Consider the following 16,978-nt stretch of genomic DNA (forward strand, 5'->3'; position numbering starts at 1 on the left):
TAATATACAGAAAGGAAGGACTATTCTTGGAGATAGATTGATTGAACTTCCACAGGAATCGAATAATGGAGGGCAGTTACTGAAAGCAGGTGTCATGGCCGATGGTATTGAGAGAGTTATCTTTCAAGGACCCATTTGGTATTTGAAATTGAAAGGAGATTCATACAGAAAAACATAGAAGATAAATGAGATCCCTCATGGATGTGGGGAAATATGTTACTGCAAAGCAAGGTTGAATAATAGTCTTTTATAGTCATGGAGTGGCTATTCAGCATCTTTGAAATGATCCATTTCTATAACCCTCTGTGACATTTCTTATTTTTCACCATTTTAAAAACTATTCTGAACACTGCTTCCTATATTATTTTTGATAAACCACCGTGTCCTTGTAGCTCTATGCATATATATGGTGGTTATTCATCTTTTACATTTCCTATTTCAAGTTGCTGATTCATCAGCCAGTGTGCAAATCTTTTTCATGCTATATCTTAAGGCCCTCAGATCACATTAGTGCAGAGAAAGAGGCTGTAGATTCTGCATTCAATTCTACATTGTTCTAGTCACACCAATGCCTTTTGAATATCTTCAATACGCTGCACAAGGAAAAATGCAAACTCTGACATGATCAAAGATTTGTTTATCGCCTGTTTTGTATTCTGTACCTTTAATTTTACAGCACAATCTTCACGTGCATTTTTCATAAGTTTGTCTTTCAGCTTTTGAAGCTGTTTATTTCAGATTCTCCAAAACATTTTGTTGTTCTGAACCTAAGATCTGGTAATTATTCGTAGATATGAATATTACAGATATGTCACTCTGCTTTACAAGCATGAGATCAGGAGTTGGATTTGGACGTGGACCCATCTGCTACTTAATAAGATAATGGCTAATCTCATCAACCTGGCAATCACTTCTCAGCTATGTGTTATACCTTGCTTATCAATAATCTGCTCTTCAGGATTTTAATGCTTCAATTGTCACTCTCATTCTTTCAGACTAGCAGATACAAGAGACTACCCATCCTTTCCACAACCTTTTTGCACCTTATGGCACATCTGGTGGCATTTTTTGCCTTTTTGTTAGCATTTGTCTTTTTTTTAAAAAAAACATTTAGTAGCTCAACGCAGCACAGATGGACAGCGTGCAGGGAACCAGCCAGATTCAAATCTGGGACCATTGTCCTCCAAGTCCAGTACTGATGCCACTACACCACCAGCCATCCATCCTTTTCCACATATCATTCTTATAAACCGTCACTGAACTGCATTTAGTGAATATGTTACGTTTAAATAAAACAACATGTTCTCACCTCTGGTCTGTGTACAGAAAATACCATCCTTACTTCGGGATTGAACTCCCATTTACAATGAATGGAACTTTGTTACCTTTCCGAATTTCCTTGCTATAATAATGACTTTTGTAAATCTTGCAGGGCGCTTGGACGAATAAGTTAGTATCTTAAATTGTTATCGTCTCACATAATTTTGTTAATGCTTTTTAATTTTCCTTCCAGCTTGAGCAATTTCACCTTTTCCTGTATTGTATGTTCATTTGTCAGAAATTCTCACTCATTCAACTTGTGTTTATACCCTTTATACCCTCCTTTATCTACTTTTTACATTGAATTTCCTTCCTGCTTTGTGTCATAAGCAATTTTGACAACAATATTTTCAGTGTTTTAATTCAAGTTGATTCCTGTTGCACATCCTTCTTTATATTTTGTGAACGGGATAAGAATGTTATGTCTGTTTTCTGTCAGCCATCTAATATTCCATCTACCTAAGATGTTACCTCCTACTCACAAATTTTTTTTCTTGCAACAATCCAAGATAGAACCTTCTGAAAACCAAATGCAATCCATTAACCGCATTTTCTCTACCCACAACACATTCCTCTCAGACTCCACTTAACACTGAGGATGTGTTCCTTCGAGGTGAAATCAGCACTACACAGGATCATTATAATGTTATATGAATGGACATGTGTGCTGGATTTTAAAAAATCAAACCCGAGATATATGATTTTCTGTATACACAGTAATTTGTGGAGTAACCATCACACAAATAGGCCCAACCCGTACATCAGTTGAGTAGCAACACGTCACAGCAGCAGCGGAAGGAATCGGGTGGTGGTTATGTCCTAGAGAAGGGACTGGGCTGTGGTCCTCCTCTAACTTTGGTTTCTTCTTCAAGTAGGCGTCAAGATTTGACTGTCTTTTCTTAAGTTTTCTCTCATGGAGCAGTTCTCAGTAGCAAGAAATCATGTCGAGAACACCTCTCTCTGCCTTATTGCTTGGCTCCCAGTCAGGGTCATTTTAATGATGAGCTGGTCCATGATTTGTGTGATTGTGGTGATGCTTATGGTTAGGTGTTGATGATAACTTTGAGGTCGTCATTGCAGAAGCTTATACCTTGTCTGCATTTTTTTATTATTGTTCTGATCGTTGATGGAGCCAATTTCAAAGAGGTGCCAAAATCAACCTGGCTCTCATCAAGCACTGTATGAATTGCAGTTTCACATCCATGCTAATGCTTTACCTAAACATCTTGCATGTACTACCCTCACCGGAAGTTGCAGGCCATTTTCCAGACATTATAGGTGAAAAACATGGAATAAATTGGTGAGGGAGCGAGAATACTTACACACACAGGGGAGGCGGAGTGTGAACTAATACATGATTGGCTCAGAGCATATGTAAAGTGCTCTCATTGGCCAATTGAATGCTTACTGTAATGCGACTGATCTTGAGAAGTTTTAAGTGTGGTTCAGAATAAATTTTTGTCACTTTTAAAAGTTTTAATAAGGAATTGAATAACCACATTGTAACAAATCTGTGCTATGTGGGGTGGCATTGCACGGGGTCTGAGTGTACCTCTTCAAAGAGTTGCAATAAATTAGTCAAATACGATTATCCTTTCATAGAACCATGGTGAATTGAATAGTTACCTGCTGTATGATTTTAACATCTTTTAAATGGAAAGTGTTCGAAGATATTATTAATCTAATTGGTGTTTAGGTTCCCATTTTCTGACAAGAACACAAGAAAATAGGAGCAAGAATAGACCACCAGGTACCTCATGCCTACCCCACCATTTACTAACATATCTATCTCCATCTTAAACAGCTGAAAATCTAGCCTCCATCTCTTCACAGGCAAAGAATTCCAGAGGCTCGGTTTCTATACTCCTGTTTTAAATGACTGCATTGATATATCAAAATTTCATTACTTTGTAGCCATGTCCCCTCTCTTACAAGTAAAAACGTTTCAACATTTACCCTGTCAGGTGCCCACTCATCTTCTGCGTGTGAATAAGGTCATCCCTTCTAAACTCTAAGGAATATAGAACAATGCTCTCTTGCCTCTCTTGATAGGATAGACCTCATATCCCAGGATTTAAACTGGTGATATCCTTTAGGCTGCTCCAATGCTACTCTGTCCTTTTTAAAAAGTAAAGGGGATCAAAGCTGTGTACAGTATTCCAGGTGCAGCATCACCACCGCCACTGGAACAAAACCTCCCCAATCTTAAACTCCAACCTGTTTGAAATAAAGGCCGGAATCCTTTTTGCTACGGGTAGCATCTGCCTGCTAACATTGTGACTGATGCATTGGAATACTTAAGTCCTTCATAACCTCACTCCCTTCGTTCAGTTGATAATCCGCTTTTCAGTTACTCTTGCCTCAGTTATTCCTTGATTCTGAAAAGAGCTAATTTGTTATTTTCCAAGCTAATGGAACCTCTGAGTCAGGGGAATGTTGGAAAACCAAACCCATTGCATTAGCAAACTCTCAAGCCATTTCATGAAAACCCATTGGGACCCAGACTCTTGCTCAGCCCTTCTCTGAAGAAAGATTTATTTACCTCAACGTCTGTCTCCCTGATTCACTAACCTGTGTGTCAATATGTTCCTTTATTTCACAGCAGCAGGAGACTTAGCAAATGAGCTGGTCAGACATTTCCTGATTGAATGCACCCAAAAGGGAGTACGATTAAAGGGATGTCCCAATGAACCGTATTTTGGTATGTTGTTTTGTTTCTTCTTCACTCATCAAAGTTGCTCTAGACATTTTTAAAGTGGAATGATTCACCTTTATCTAATGCGCATTATTGTCTGTTTGATCAGGGAGTCTGACTGCATTGGTTTATCAACATTCCATCACCCCCCTGGCATTGCCTTGCAAGCTGCTCATCCCCGATAGAGGTAAGTGTATACATTGGGTGAGAAGAGTTGCAGAAAAACACATACTTTAAGAGGAGAGCCTGCATTAAGAATGCTCCTGTTAACCAATCTTTAGTTTGGTTTCAGAATGTTTATTATTGCTTTGAAGGTGTTATTATGCAATCAGCATAGTTATGACCTGCATGACGACCATCAGAGAGACATGTTGGTGTGTTCGTGCGCAGATCCAGACAACTACAGGGAATACAAAACTGATTTTGGGGAGAGATGAAAATTGCAACGTGGATTTTATGGGGAAGGGGCATTTACTGACTATCTCCAGTTGCCCTTAAGAAGGGCACACATGATCTTGGATTGCTGTACAGGTGCAAACATACTACTGTTGTAAAGGGATATCCAGCATTTAGATCCACTGAAGATGAGGGACTGACAATATACTTCCACATCAAGTTGTGTGACTATCCTAAGTTGTAGAAATCATGGGTTTGGGGGATGGAGATGGAGCAACTGAGGTGAGGAACTTCAGTGTGTAAGTGGTACAAACGGCCTGCACTATGGGCTGGTGGGGGAGGAAACATTGTGTCTGCAGCCTATTCATGCACCTGGCTTTGAAGTGAACTATACTTTGTGAAACATCACAACTCAAGAGTACATCTTTGGTTTTAATGTTACTACATACCACTTTGGAAGGGATTTTCTGAAAAGCCTGCCAATTTCTGTAGTTACAATTCTACTGTACCAATACATCAAAAACCGTTACAAATCCACCCCCCCCCCCCCACCCCGTGCTGCTTTCTAGCAAAGCCCGCCCAATTTATGGACAACCCACGCATACCAATGAAAATTTGGGAGAGCAGTGGGGGCATGGAGTTGAATTTGACAGCTGCTGCAGGTAGGGAACAGAACATTTCTGTGTGCCTTCTTTCTCCAGTGGGCTGGATAGACAGATACACGCACACGCAGAACTGAGAGTGCTGAGGTGAACCACTTGCTCTCCCACTAAGGCACTTTAGGGCCGACTGAGTGCGACAGTTCCCACACTTGCATAGTCTCCTGTCACAGCTCTTTCTGTAATTCTCTCCCACCTGTTTCACTTCTATTCCGATTTATGAACAGTTCTCAGGAGTGGAATTTAACAGCCATTGAAAGAGCTTCCAAACTCTAGAAGGGATAGTGTGACCTTTACAGTGTAATCTGGTTATTCAAGTTGATATTTCTAGTTGTCTTAAACATACCTGTCCAGCTAATCCATCTCTTAAAACTTATTTTACACACTTCAAGCATCAGTGAATTTCTCATAGTAATCTGTCAGGCTCCACATTTTTCAATGGGATTTGAATCAGCTTTGTTTCAAAATAGATCTCAGTCAAAACTCATAGTGCTGAACAACTTGTATGATCAGCAAATAAACAGATGATTGAGTGTGATCTTCCCATCTGTTGCAGATCCTTTGGAGGATGGAATTGATGCGTCTCCACAGGCTGCCACCAACTCTGCTGCAGAATTGCTGAAACAAGGAGCAGGTGAGAGTCCAGCGATGCTGCTTCAGTAGGTGCTTCTACAATACGCCTGACAAGTAAAGGCACAACTTAGCTGTCTAAATCCCCTACTGTACCAGCGGGAAGAACGGGCTGAAAACTGACAGGTGGAAGTTAATGCAGACAAGTGTTAGGTGTTGCACTTTACGAGGACCAATCCGGGTAGGTCTTACATGGTAAGAGTTAGAGCACTGAGTACAATAGAACAAAAGGATCTGGAATACAGTTCCATAATTCCTTTAAAGTGGCATCACAGGTATGTGAGGTTGTTAAAAAAATTTTTTTGCACATTAGCTTTCATAAGTCAATGCACTGAATCCAGGAGTTGGGAAGTTTTGTTGAAGTTGTATAAGGCATTGGTGAGGTCTAATTTGGAGTATTGTGTGCAGTTTTGGTCACCTACCACAGAAAAGATGTAAATTTTCTCTGCACTCTTTCAATCTTTCTTACAACGATCTTGCTGGGACTGGAGAACCTGAGTTATAGGGAAAGGTTGAATCAGCTTGGACTTTATTCCTTGGAACGTAGAAGATTGAGGGGAGATTTGATAGAAGTATACAAAATTATGAGGGCTATACATAATGCAAATAAAAGCAGGCTTTTTCAGTGAGGTTGGGTGAGACTAGAAGTGGAGTTTATGGGTTAAGGGTGAAAGGTGAAATGTTTAAGAGGAACACGAGGGGAAATTTCTTCACTCAGAGAGAGGGTGGTGAGAGTGTGAACTGAACTGCCTGCGCAAATGGTAGATTTGGGATCGATTTCAACATTTAAGAGAAATTTGGATAGATATGTGGAAGAGAGGGGTATAGAGGGCTAGGGTAATGGTCTGGGTGCAGGTTGAAGGGACTAGGCAATTAATGGTTTGGCATAGACTAGAGGGGCTGAAGGGCCTGTTTCTGTGCTTTCATGTTCTATGACTCAATGATTGTACTGGATTTGTTAGGTACACTGTATTGTGATGGTCTTTATCCATTGCTAGACTTTGGATATTGGCTTTTGTTTTGGCACTGCTGTGGTCTTGGATGTTGATGCATTTGCACACCACGGAAACAGGCCCATTGGTTGAATATTAGGTACCATTCTACACTAATCCTACTTTTATTTTTGCTATGCTCCTCTCAACTCCCTCCAGATTTCACCAACACTTAAACTCAAGGGGCAGTTCACCAGTGAGCATTTGGTAGACTGGTGGGATGGATAGGTTGGATTTGCTGGTTATTGATTTGGTGGTAAGTGGTTAGAAACTGTCAAACCCAATGGAAATGCAAGAGATCATGGGGAAAATGTTTAAATTCCACATAGCATTGGAGCTGTTAGCAGCAGTTCCATTTGCCTCCTTCGTGTCTTCTAGAATAAGTAGTTTAAACCTATTGATGTTTTATATGCTTACAGGGTATAACTGTGCAGAGGAGGTATCATAAGTCTTAAAATGTATGTGGTAGATAAGTCTCCAGGGCTTGATCAGATTTACCCAAGCACACTGCTTGAGATCTGGCTGAGGCATGTGCTTCATCATTAGAAATAGTTGACATGCCAGAAAACTGGAAAAGCTTAGAAACTGTAGACCAGTGAATCTTTGTTGTCAAGTTCCTGGAGTGATAAACTATACAGGCATTTGGAAAAACAGGTTTTGATTAGAGAGGGTCAATGTGGCTTTGTGCATGGGAATTCGTGTCTCGTGAATTTGATTGAGTTTTTTGAAAAAGTAACCACATTGTTTAGACTAGGTGATAGAAGTGATCTATATGGTCTCCAGTAAGGCATTTGTTAAGGTTTTGCCTGGTAGGCTGCTTTGTAAAGTTAGATTACATAGGATTCAGGGAGTACTAATTATTTGGATACAAAATTGACTTGATGGTAAGAAGCAGGGATTGATGATGGATGGTTGATTTTTTGGACAGAAGGCCTGTGACTAATGGTGTTCCCTAGGGCTTGGTGCTCGGCCCATTGCTACTCGTCATCAATTTCAATAACTTGGATAAGAATGTACTAGGCTTGGTTAGCAAGTTTGCAGAGGGTGCTAAAATATGTGATATAATTGACAGTGAGGATGGGTATCAGAGTTCATAGAGGGATCTTGAACAGCTGGGTAAGTGGGCAGAGGAATGGCAAATGGAGTTTAATTCTGATAGGTATGTGTTGTTGCATTTTGAGAAGATGTTTTGGGTTGAGAGTGGGGTGTGATCATAGTGAATAGTAGAACCCTGGTGAGTGCTATAGAGTGTTATGACACGAAGCTGGGCGGCGGTGTTAGCTGTGAGGAGGATGCCAAGAGGATGCAGGGTGACTTGGATAGGTTAGGTGAGTGGGCAAATTCATGGCAGATGCAATTTAATGTGGATAAATGTGAGGTTATCCACTTTGGTTGCAAGAACAGGGAAACAGATTATTATCTGAATGGTGGCCGATTAGGAAAAAGGGAGATGCAATGAGACCTGGGTGTCGTTGTACACCAGTCATTGAAGGTGGGCATGCAGGTACAGCAGGTGGTGAAAAAGGCAAATGGTGTGTTGGCATTCATAGCAAAAGGATTTGAGTACTGGAGCAGGAAGGTTCTACTGCAGTTGTACAAGGCCTTGGTGAGACCGCACCTAGAGTATTGTGTGCAGTTTTGGTCCCCTAATCTGAGGAAAGACATTCTTGCCATAGAGGGAGTACAAAGAAGGTTCACCAGATTGATTTCTGGGATGGCAGGACTTTCATATGAAGAAAGACTGGATCGTCTAGGTTTATACTCACTAGAATTTAGAAGATTGAGGGGGGATCTTATTGAAACGTATAAAATTCTAAAGGGATTGGACAGGCTAGATGCAGGAAGATTGTTTCCGATGTTGGGGAAGTCCAGAATGAGGGGTCACAGTTTAAGGATAAAGGGGAAGCCTTTTAGGACCGAGATGAGGAAAAACTTCTTCACACAGAGAGTGGTGAATCTGTGGAATTCTCTGCCACAGGAAACAGTTGAGGCCGGTTCATTGGCTATATTTAAGAGGAAGTTAGATATGGCCCTTGTGGCTAAAGTGATCAGGGGGTATGGAGAGAAAGCAGGTACAGGGTTTTGAGTTGGATGATCAGCCATGATCATACTGAATGGCGGTGCAGGCTCGAAGGGCCGAATGGCTTACTCCTGCACCTATTTTCTATGTTTCTATGAAAAGAGAGATTTAGGAGTACAGGCACATGGTTCCTTGAAATTGGGATCACAAGTGGTGAAAACGGCCTTTGGTATGCTGGCCTTAAATCAGCCAGGGCAATAAGCATAGGAGTTGGAATATGTTGAATTGTACAAGACATTAGTGAGGCCGCATTTGGAGTAGCGTACTCAGTTCTAATCACCCTGCAATAGGAAAGATGCCATTAAGCTGAAAATACATTGAGGATGTTGCTAGAACTTGAGGATCTGATTAACGGAGAGAGGTTGAGCAGGTTGGACTGTATTCATCGGAATGTAGAGTAACAAGGGGTGATCTCAGAGGTGTATAAAATTTGAAGGGCATAGACAGGATCAATGTGCACAGTTATTTTCCCCAGGGTTGGGGAATTGACAACTTAGGTTTAAGTTGAGGAGGAGAATTAACATAGAAGATGGAGGGGAGAATGGATAGAAGTATACAAAATTATAAGGGGTATAGATAGAATAAATGCAAGCAGGCTTTTTCCACTGAGGCTTGGTGGGGCTACAAGTAGAGGTCAGGGATTAAGGGTGAAAGGAGAACATGAGGGGAAGCAACTTCACTGAGGGTTATGAGAGTATGGAATGAGCTGCCAGCACATGTGGTGCAGGCAAGCTCAATTGCAAGAGAAGTTTGGATAGGTTTATGGATGACAGGGGTACGGAGGGCTATGGTCCCGATGCAGCTCGATAGGGGTAGGCAGTTTAAATGGTTTGGCACAGACTAGATGGGTGAACGGGTCTGTTTCTATGCTGTACTGTGACTCGATGAGCGATTTAATTGGAACTTGAGGGAGCATTTTTTTCACCCAGGGAGTGGTCAGTATATGGAATGGGCTGCCAGAAGAAGTGCTTGAGGAAGGTGCATAAATAATACTTAAAAGTTATTTGGACAGATACATGGATCGGAAAGGTTTGGAGGGCCTGTAGGCCAACTGTGGGCAAGTGGGACTAGCTTACATGGAAATCTTGGTTTGCATGGTCCAGTTGGGCCAAAGGGCCTTTAACTGCTCTGTATTACTCTGATTCAATTAAATATCTGGCTACTTGTGGATTGACTAGTTTCCTGGAATTTCTGTTTTCAGCATGTAATGTGTGGTACCTAAATTCTGTGGACATGGAGTCACTGACAGGTCATCAAGCAATCCAGAAAGCAACATCAGAAACACTAATGCAAGCTCCACCTCCAGCTTCCACTGTTGTACATTTTAAAGTATCTGCCCAAGGCATTACCCTGACTGACAATCAAAGAAAGTAAGTCTGCTTTATTACATATTAATTTGAACTTAGAATTGGACAGGAAATGTATAGCAAAACCTGTATCTGCAAACAGATTCATTATCAGCGTAAAATGTTCCAATGATTGCTGCCTAATACATTGGGGTAAATGTAGTTGACTACAAAGAATTTGAGACAGTTATTGAGTCCGTAGATAATGTTTTGATAGTTTGAAGAGTAAGACTAATTAATGATAAAATGCAAACTGCATTTGATGGCTATACGGAGAGGCTGGACCTAGTTTCCTTTCTCTGAAATAGCAGAGGGGAGATCTGATAGAAGTTTATGAGATTATGAGAGAAAAAGATGTTATGGGTGAAACTAAGGAACCAGAAAGGTACGACCATGTTAATGGGGCTTTATTGCTGACCACCCAGCATGCGGGATTTAGAGGAACAAATTTGTAGAGATCGCAAACCACTGAAAGAAACATAATAACATAATGGTTATAGTAGGTAATTTTAACTTTCCACATATTGGCTGGGACTCCCACACTGTAAAAGGACTAGATGGGATAGTTTGTCAAATGTGTTCAGGAAGATTTCCTTAATCAGTACCATAGAAGTCCCAATGAGAGAGTGTATGATACTGGATCTGCTATTGGGGAATGAGACAGTGCAGGTGACAGAAGTTTGTGTAGGGGAACACTTTGCACCTAGTGATCATAATGCCAATAGTTTCAAAGTAAGTAAGGAAAAAAAAAGGTCTAGACCAGAGGTGTCGAACTCAATTGCACATGGGGCCAAAACTCAAAGCACACTTTAGGTCGTGGGCCGAACAGGATAAACGTTTATTGAACACACTAAAACTAAACATTTTTTGAACATAAATATGAATAAAAACAGACAGGAATATTATTCCAGGAAAAATAAACTAAAACTTTAAATAACTTAAATATTTTGCTCTCCATAAAAATATCTCCTGTCAGTATTATACAAGTTAGAAATATGAGCATGCTGCAAAAAAACCCTGAAAATATAAATAAAATTTGTGCTTTTCAGCAAAAGTTAAAACAACAACAAATCAAAACATTCAGTTTTCTTTGCTCTTATGCCGTTTTGTCAGAGCTGGATGCTTGGCATCTTTTCTTGGCAATAAGTTCGTTTAGGTTTGGTGTAAGGTTCTGTGTTGTGGAGATTCTCAGGATGGACTGCAGGTGTTCATCATTGAGACGACTCCTGTGTGATGTTTTGTTAATCTTCATCACTGAGAAAAGCTTCTCACACAGATATGTGCTACCAAACATGCACAAGGTTCGAGCCGCATGTAGACGGAGCTGAGGCATTGCTTCAGGAATAGAGCAAATAAACTGTACGGGCCCTGCAGTGTCGTACTTTGCCTTTGGTGTCCCATTACACTGCAGCTCTATCAGCTCCATCTGAATCTGTACAGGTGCAGTTTCCACGCCGACGGCAAATGGGTTGCGAAGCAGCTCGAAATTAATTTTTTGTGCTTCAAAGTCACCAAAGCGCCGTGCGAACTCAGTGCGAAGTGCGCTCAGTTTATCAGCAAAGTGCGCATTTGGGAACATCATTGCGCCGACCTGGTTCAACATTACTTGGCAACAGGGAAAATGAGGCAAGTTGCACTGGTGCATTTGTGTCTCCCATAAGAGCAGCTTCACTTGAAATGCCTTCACTGCATCATACATGTCAGTGATCATGCGGTCACGTCCCTGGAGCTGAAGGTTTAAGACGCTGAGATGTGTTGTTATGTCAGCCAGAAACGCCAACTCACATTTCCACTTTTCATCCCGCAAAACTGTGGAGTCTTTTCCTTTACTGTCCATGAACTGACAGATTTCCTTGTTGAGCTTAAAAACTCTATTGAAAACTTATCCCCGACTCAGCCAACGCACCTCTGTATGATAAGGAATGTCGGCAAACTCTGAATCTATTTCCCGCATAAAAGACTGAAATTGCCGGTGATTTAAACCTTTAGCTCGGATAAAGTTTACGGCTTGTGTTACAGTGCTCATTACATGTTCCATCTTTAGGACTTTACCACACAGCGTTTCTTGGTGTATGATGCAGTGATATGTTGTTAACTCACCAGAACAGTTCTCCTCCTGCATCTTTACCCGCATCCTTCCCACTAGTCCACTTTTTTCCACCGCACATCGCCAGTACTCCATCTGTTGTAAGTCCAATAAGTTTGTCCCAGGGCAATTTCATGTCGGTTACACTTTGACATACATTTTCAAAAATGTCTTTTCCTGTTGTCCCGTGCATCGATTTAATGTTCAGTATTTCCTCTGTAACACACAAATTGGAGTCCACTCCTCGGATGAGGATAGCCAGCTGTGCAGTGTCCGTCATATCAGCACTTTCATCCGCAGCAAGCGAGTATGTAATAAATGGGTTGCTTCTTTCAATCAACTGTGTTCTTAACTCAGTGGCTATCTCACAAACTATACTCAGCAACCCATCGGTTTTGAAAGACTCTTTTTTCAGAATCAACTTTTCTCTTCGCCATTGTTAGGGGTTAGCTTTGACCTCAGAATAGCGTTGTATACAGCAACAGACGCTTGACGCGGGGATGTTCCCGGGTAGCCCATCGGCAGCGGTTGCGCTGCATTATGGGATCTGTAGTTTGTGTGTTATCAGCGCTTCATATCTCCGGGCCATTAATAATTAAAATAATAGATCTATCTAAAATGATCTCGCGGGCCGGATATGGCCCGCGGGCCTTGAGTTTGACACCTATGGTCTAGACCATGTGTTGAGATTCTATACCGGAGAATGGCCAATTTTGATGATATCAGAAAGGATCTGGCACATGTGGATTGGAATGGGCTGTTTTCTGGCAAAGATGTACTTGGTAAGTGGGAGGCCTTCAAAAGTGAAATTTTGAGTGTACAAAGCTTGTATGTGCCTGTCAGAATAAAAAGTAAAGGTAATATGTTTCAGGAACCTTGGTTTTCAAGAGCTATTAAGACCCTGGTTTAGGAAAAAAAAGGAGGTGCATAGCAGATATAGCCAGGTAGGAACAAATAAGGTACTTATGTGGGAGGCTAGTGCAGAAATTGCAGGGGCCTTAGAAGAGATACTTATATTATCCTTAGCAACTGGTGAAGTGCCAGAGGCCTGCAAGATAACTAATGTTGTTCCACTGTTTTAAGACTCTAAAAGTAAACCAGGAAATTATAGGCCGGTGAGCCTGACATCAATAGTGGGAAAGTTATTGGAAGTTATTCTAAAGGACCAGGTATATGAGTAGTTAATGGTTCAGGATAGCGTGGCTTCATGTGTGGTAGGCCGTATCTAACCAAACTTAGAGTTTTGAGGAAGTTACCAGGAAATTTGATGAAGGCAAGGCAGTGGATGTTATCTACATGGACTTTAACAAAGCATTTGACGGTGTTCCACATGGGAGATTATTCAATAAAGTTCAGACTCTTGGCATTCAAGATGAGATAGTAAATTGGATTAGACATTGTCTTTGTGGAAGAAGCCTGAGAGTGGTAGCAAATAGGTGCCTGTCTGACTGGAGGCCTGTGATTAGTGGAGAGACACAGGGATCAGTGTGGGTCCATTGTTGTTTGTCATCTATATCAATGATCTGGATGATAGTGTGGTTATCATCCTCTGCAGCATTTTTGTAGAGGATAGCGAGAAGACTATCGGAGTGTGCAGTGCCATCTGGACTATCTGGAAAAACAGCAGATATGAACTTAATGCAGATAAGTGCGAGGTAATGTATTTCAACAGTGAACAGTAGGACATTGAGGAATGCTGTAGAACAAAGGGATCTGGGAACTCAGGTCCATAATTCATTGAAAGTGGTGTAACAGGTAGATAGGGTCATAAAGAAAACTTTTAGACAATAGGTGCAGAAGTAGACCATTCGGCCGCCATTTTGAGATCATGGCTGATCATCTACTATCAATACCCAGTTCCTGCCTTGTCCCCATACCCCTTGATTCCCCTATCCATAAGATACCTATCTAGCTCCTTCTTGAAAGCATCCAGAGAATTGGCCTCCACTACCTTCCGAGGCAGTGCATTCCAGATCCCCACAACTCTCTGGGAGAAGTAGTTTTTCCTTAACTCTGTCCTAAATGACCTACCCCTTATTCTCAAACCATGCCCTCTGGTACTGGACTCTCCCAGCATCTGGAACATATTTCCTGCCTCTATCTTGTCCAATCCCTTAATAATCTTATATGTTGCAATCAGATCCCCTCTCAATCTCCTTAATTCCAGCATGTACAAGCCCAGTCTCTCTAACCTCTCTGCGTAAGACAGTCCAGACATCCCAGGAATTAACCTCGTGAATCTACACTGCACTTCCTCTACAGCCAGGATGTCCTTCCTTAACCCTGGAGACCAAAACTGTACACAATACTCCAGGTGTGGTCTCAGCAGGGCTCTGTACAAATGCAAGAGGATTTCCTTGCTCTTGTACTCAGTTCCCTTTGTAATAAAGGCCAACATTCCATTAGCCTTCTTCAGTGACTGATGATCAAGGACTCCTAGATCTCTTTGTATTTCTCCCTTACCTAATTCTACACTGTTCAAATAATAATCTGCCTTCCTGTTCTTACTCCCAAAGTGGATAACCTCACACTTATTCACATTAAACATCATCTGCCAAGTATCTGCCCACTCACCCAGCCTATCCAAGTCACCCTGAATTCTCCTAACATCCTCATCACATGTCACACTGCCACCCAGCTTAGTATCGTCAGCAAATTTGCTGATGTTATTCTCAATGCCTTCATCTAAATCGTTGACGTAAATCATAAACAGCTGTGGTCCCAATACCGAGCCCTGTGGCACCCCACTAGTCACCACCTGCCATTCCGAGAAATACCCATTCACCGCTACCCTCTGCTTTCTATCTGCCAACCAGTTTTCTATCCATGTCAATGTCTTCCCCCCAATGCCCTGAGCTTTGATTTTACCCACCAATCTCCTATGTAGGACCTTATCAAATGCCTTCTGAAAATCGAGGTACACTACATCCACTGGATCTCCCCCGTCTAACTTCCTGGTTACATCCTCGAGAAACTCCAACAGATTAGTCAAGCATGATTTACCCTTGGTAAATCCATGCTGGCTCGGCCCAATCCTATCACTGCTATCTAGATATGCCACTATTTCATCTTTAATAATGGACTCTAGCATCTTCCCCACCACCCATGTCAGGCTGACAGGTCGATAGTTCTGTTTTCTCCCTCCCTCCTTTCTTAAAAAGTGGGATAACATTAGCCATTCTCCAATCCTCAGGAACTGATCCTGAATCTAAGGAACATTGGAAAATGATTACCAATGCATCCGCAATTTCCAGGGCCACCTCCTTTAGTACCCCAGGATGCAGACCATCTGGACCTGGGGATTTGGCAGCCTTCAGTCCCATCAGTCTTCTCATCACCATTTCCTTCCTAATGTCAATCTGTTTCATTTCCTCTGTTACCCTATGTCCTTGGCCCATCCATACATCTGGGAGATTGCTTGTGTCTTCCCTAGTGAAGACAGATCTAAAGTACTTATTAAATTCTTCTGCCATTTCTCTGTTTCTCATAACAATTTCACCCAATTCATTCTTCAAGGGCCCAACATTGTTCTTAACTATCTTCTTTCTCTTCACATACCTAAAAAAGCTTTTGCTATCCTCCTTTATATTCCTGGCTAGCTTGCGTTCGTACCTAATTTTTTCTCCCCATATTGCCTTTTTAGTTAAGTTCTGTTGTTCCTTAAAAACTTCCCAATCATCTGTCCTCCCACTCACCTTAGCTCTGTCATACTTCCTTTCTTTTTAATGCTATGCAATCTCTGACTTCCTTTGTCAACCACTGTGGCCCCTTTCCCCCCTTTGAATTCTTCCTTCTCCGGGGGATGAACTGATTTTGCACCTTGTGCATTATTCCCAAGAATACCTGCCATTGCTGTTCCATTGTCTTTTCTGCTAGGATATCCATCCAGTCAACTTTGGCCAGCTCCTCCCTCATGGCTCCATAGTTTCCCCTGTTCAACTGCAACACTGACACCTCCGAGCTGCCCTTATCCTTCTCAAATTGCAAATAAAAACTTATCATATTATGATCACTACCTCCTAATGGCTCCTTTACTTCAAGATCACTTATCAAATCCTGTTCATTACATAACACTAAATCCAGAATAGCCTTATCCCTGGTCGGCTCTCATACAAGCTGTTCCAAGAATGCATCCCGTAGGCACTCTACAAACTCCCTATCCTGTGGTCCAGCACCAACCTGATTCTCCCAGTTCACCTGCATGTTGAAATCCCCCGTAACTACTGCGACATTACCTTTACCACATGCCAATGTTAACTCCCTATTCAACTTGCACCCAATATCCATGCTACTGTTTGGTGGCCTGTAGACAACACCCATTAGGGTCCTTTTGCCCTTACTGTGCCTCAGTTCTATCCACACAGACTCTACTTCTCCTGATCCTATGTCCCCCCTTGCAAAGGACTGAATCTCATTCCTCACCAACAGGGCCACCCCACCCCCTCTGCCCACATTTCTGTCCCTATGATAGCATGTATACCCTTGTACATTAATTTCCCAGGTCTGATCTCCCTGCAGCCATGTCTCCGTTATCCCAACAACATCATAGTTACTCATTCGCACCTGAGCTTCAAGCTCATCCGCCTTATTTCTGCCACTTCGTGCATTCAGATATAGAATTTTTAACCTATTTCTCCTCTCTCTGTTTGAATTTTAACACCATCGTCCCTCATACCCTCTGCTCCAAATTGTCTCACCTTACTGTGCCACCTGACCTCTGCGATTGGATTTACAGCTTCCTGACCAACAGAAGTCAGCAGGTAAGGATGGGACA

General features: G+C 41.8%; 1 protein-coding gene across 10 annotated transcripts in view; it reads left to right on the plus strand.

The window, feature by feature from the left end:
- LOC140732139 (tensin-3-like) overlaps positions 1–16,978 on the plus strand; it is a 434,552-nt gene that overhangs the window by 411,862 nt on the left and 5,712 nt on the right. For 7 of the 10 annotated variants that reach the window (XM_073054355.1, XM_073054358.1, XM_073054357.1 and 4 more), the window contains 4 exons: positions 3,923–4,021; positions 4,125–4,202; positions 5,627–5,704; positions 9,974–10,142. In XM_073054355.1, coding sequence (XP_072910456.1) covers positions 3,923–4,021; positions 4,125–4,202; positions 5,627–5,704; positions 9,974–10,142 — 424 coding nt within the window. Of the gene's footprint in view, positions 1–3,016; positions 3,300–3,920; positions 4,022–4,124; positions 4,203–5,626; positions 5,705–9,973; positions 10,143–16,978 lie in introns of those variants that run through there. The other 3 variants (XM_073054356.1, XR_012099994.1, XM_073054363.1) reach the window with 3 other exon arrangements.

The sequence above is a fragment of the Hemitrygon akajei genome, chromosome 8 (assembly GCF_048418815.1).
Source record: "Hemitrygon akajei chromosome 8, sHemAka1.3, whole genome shotgun sequence".
NCBI lineage: Eukaryota > Metazoa > Chordata > Chondrichthyes > Myliobatiformes > Dasyatidae > Hemitrygon > Hemitrygon akajei.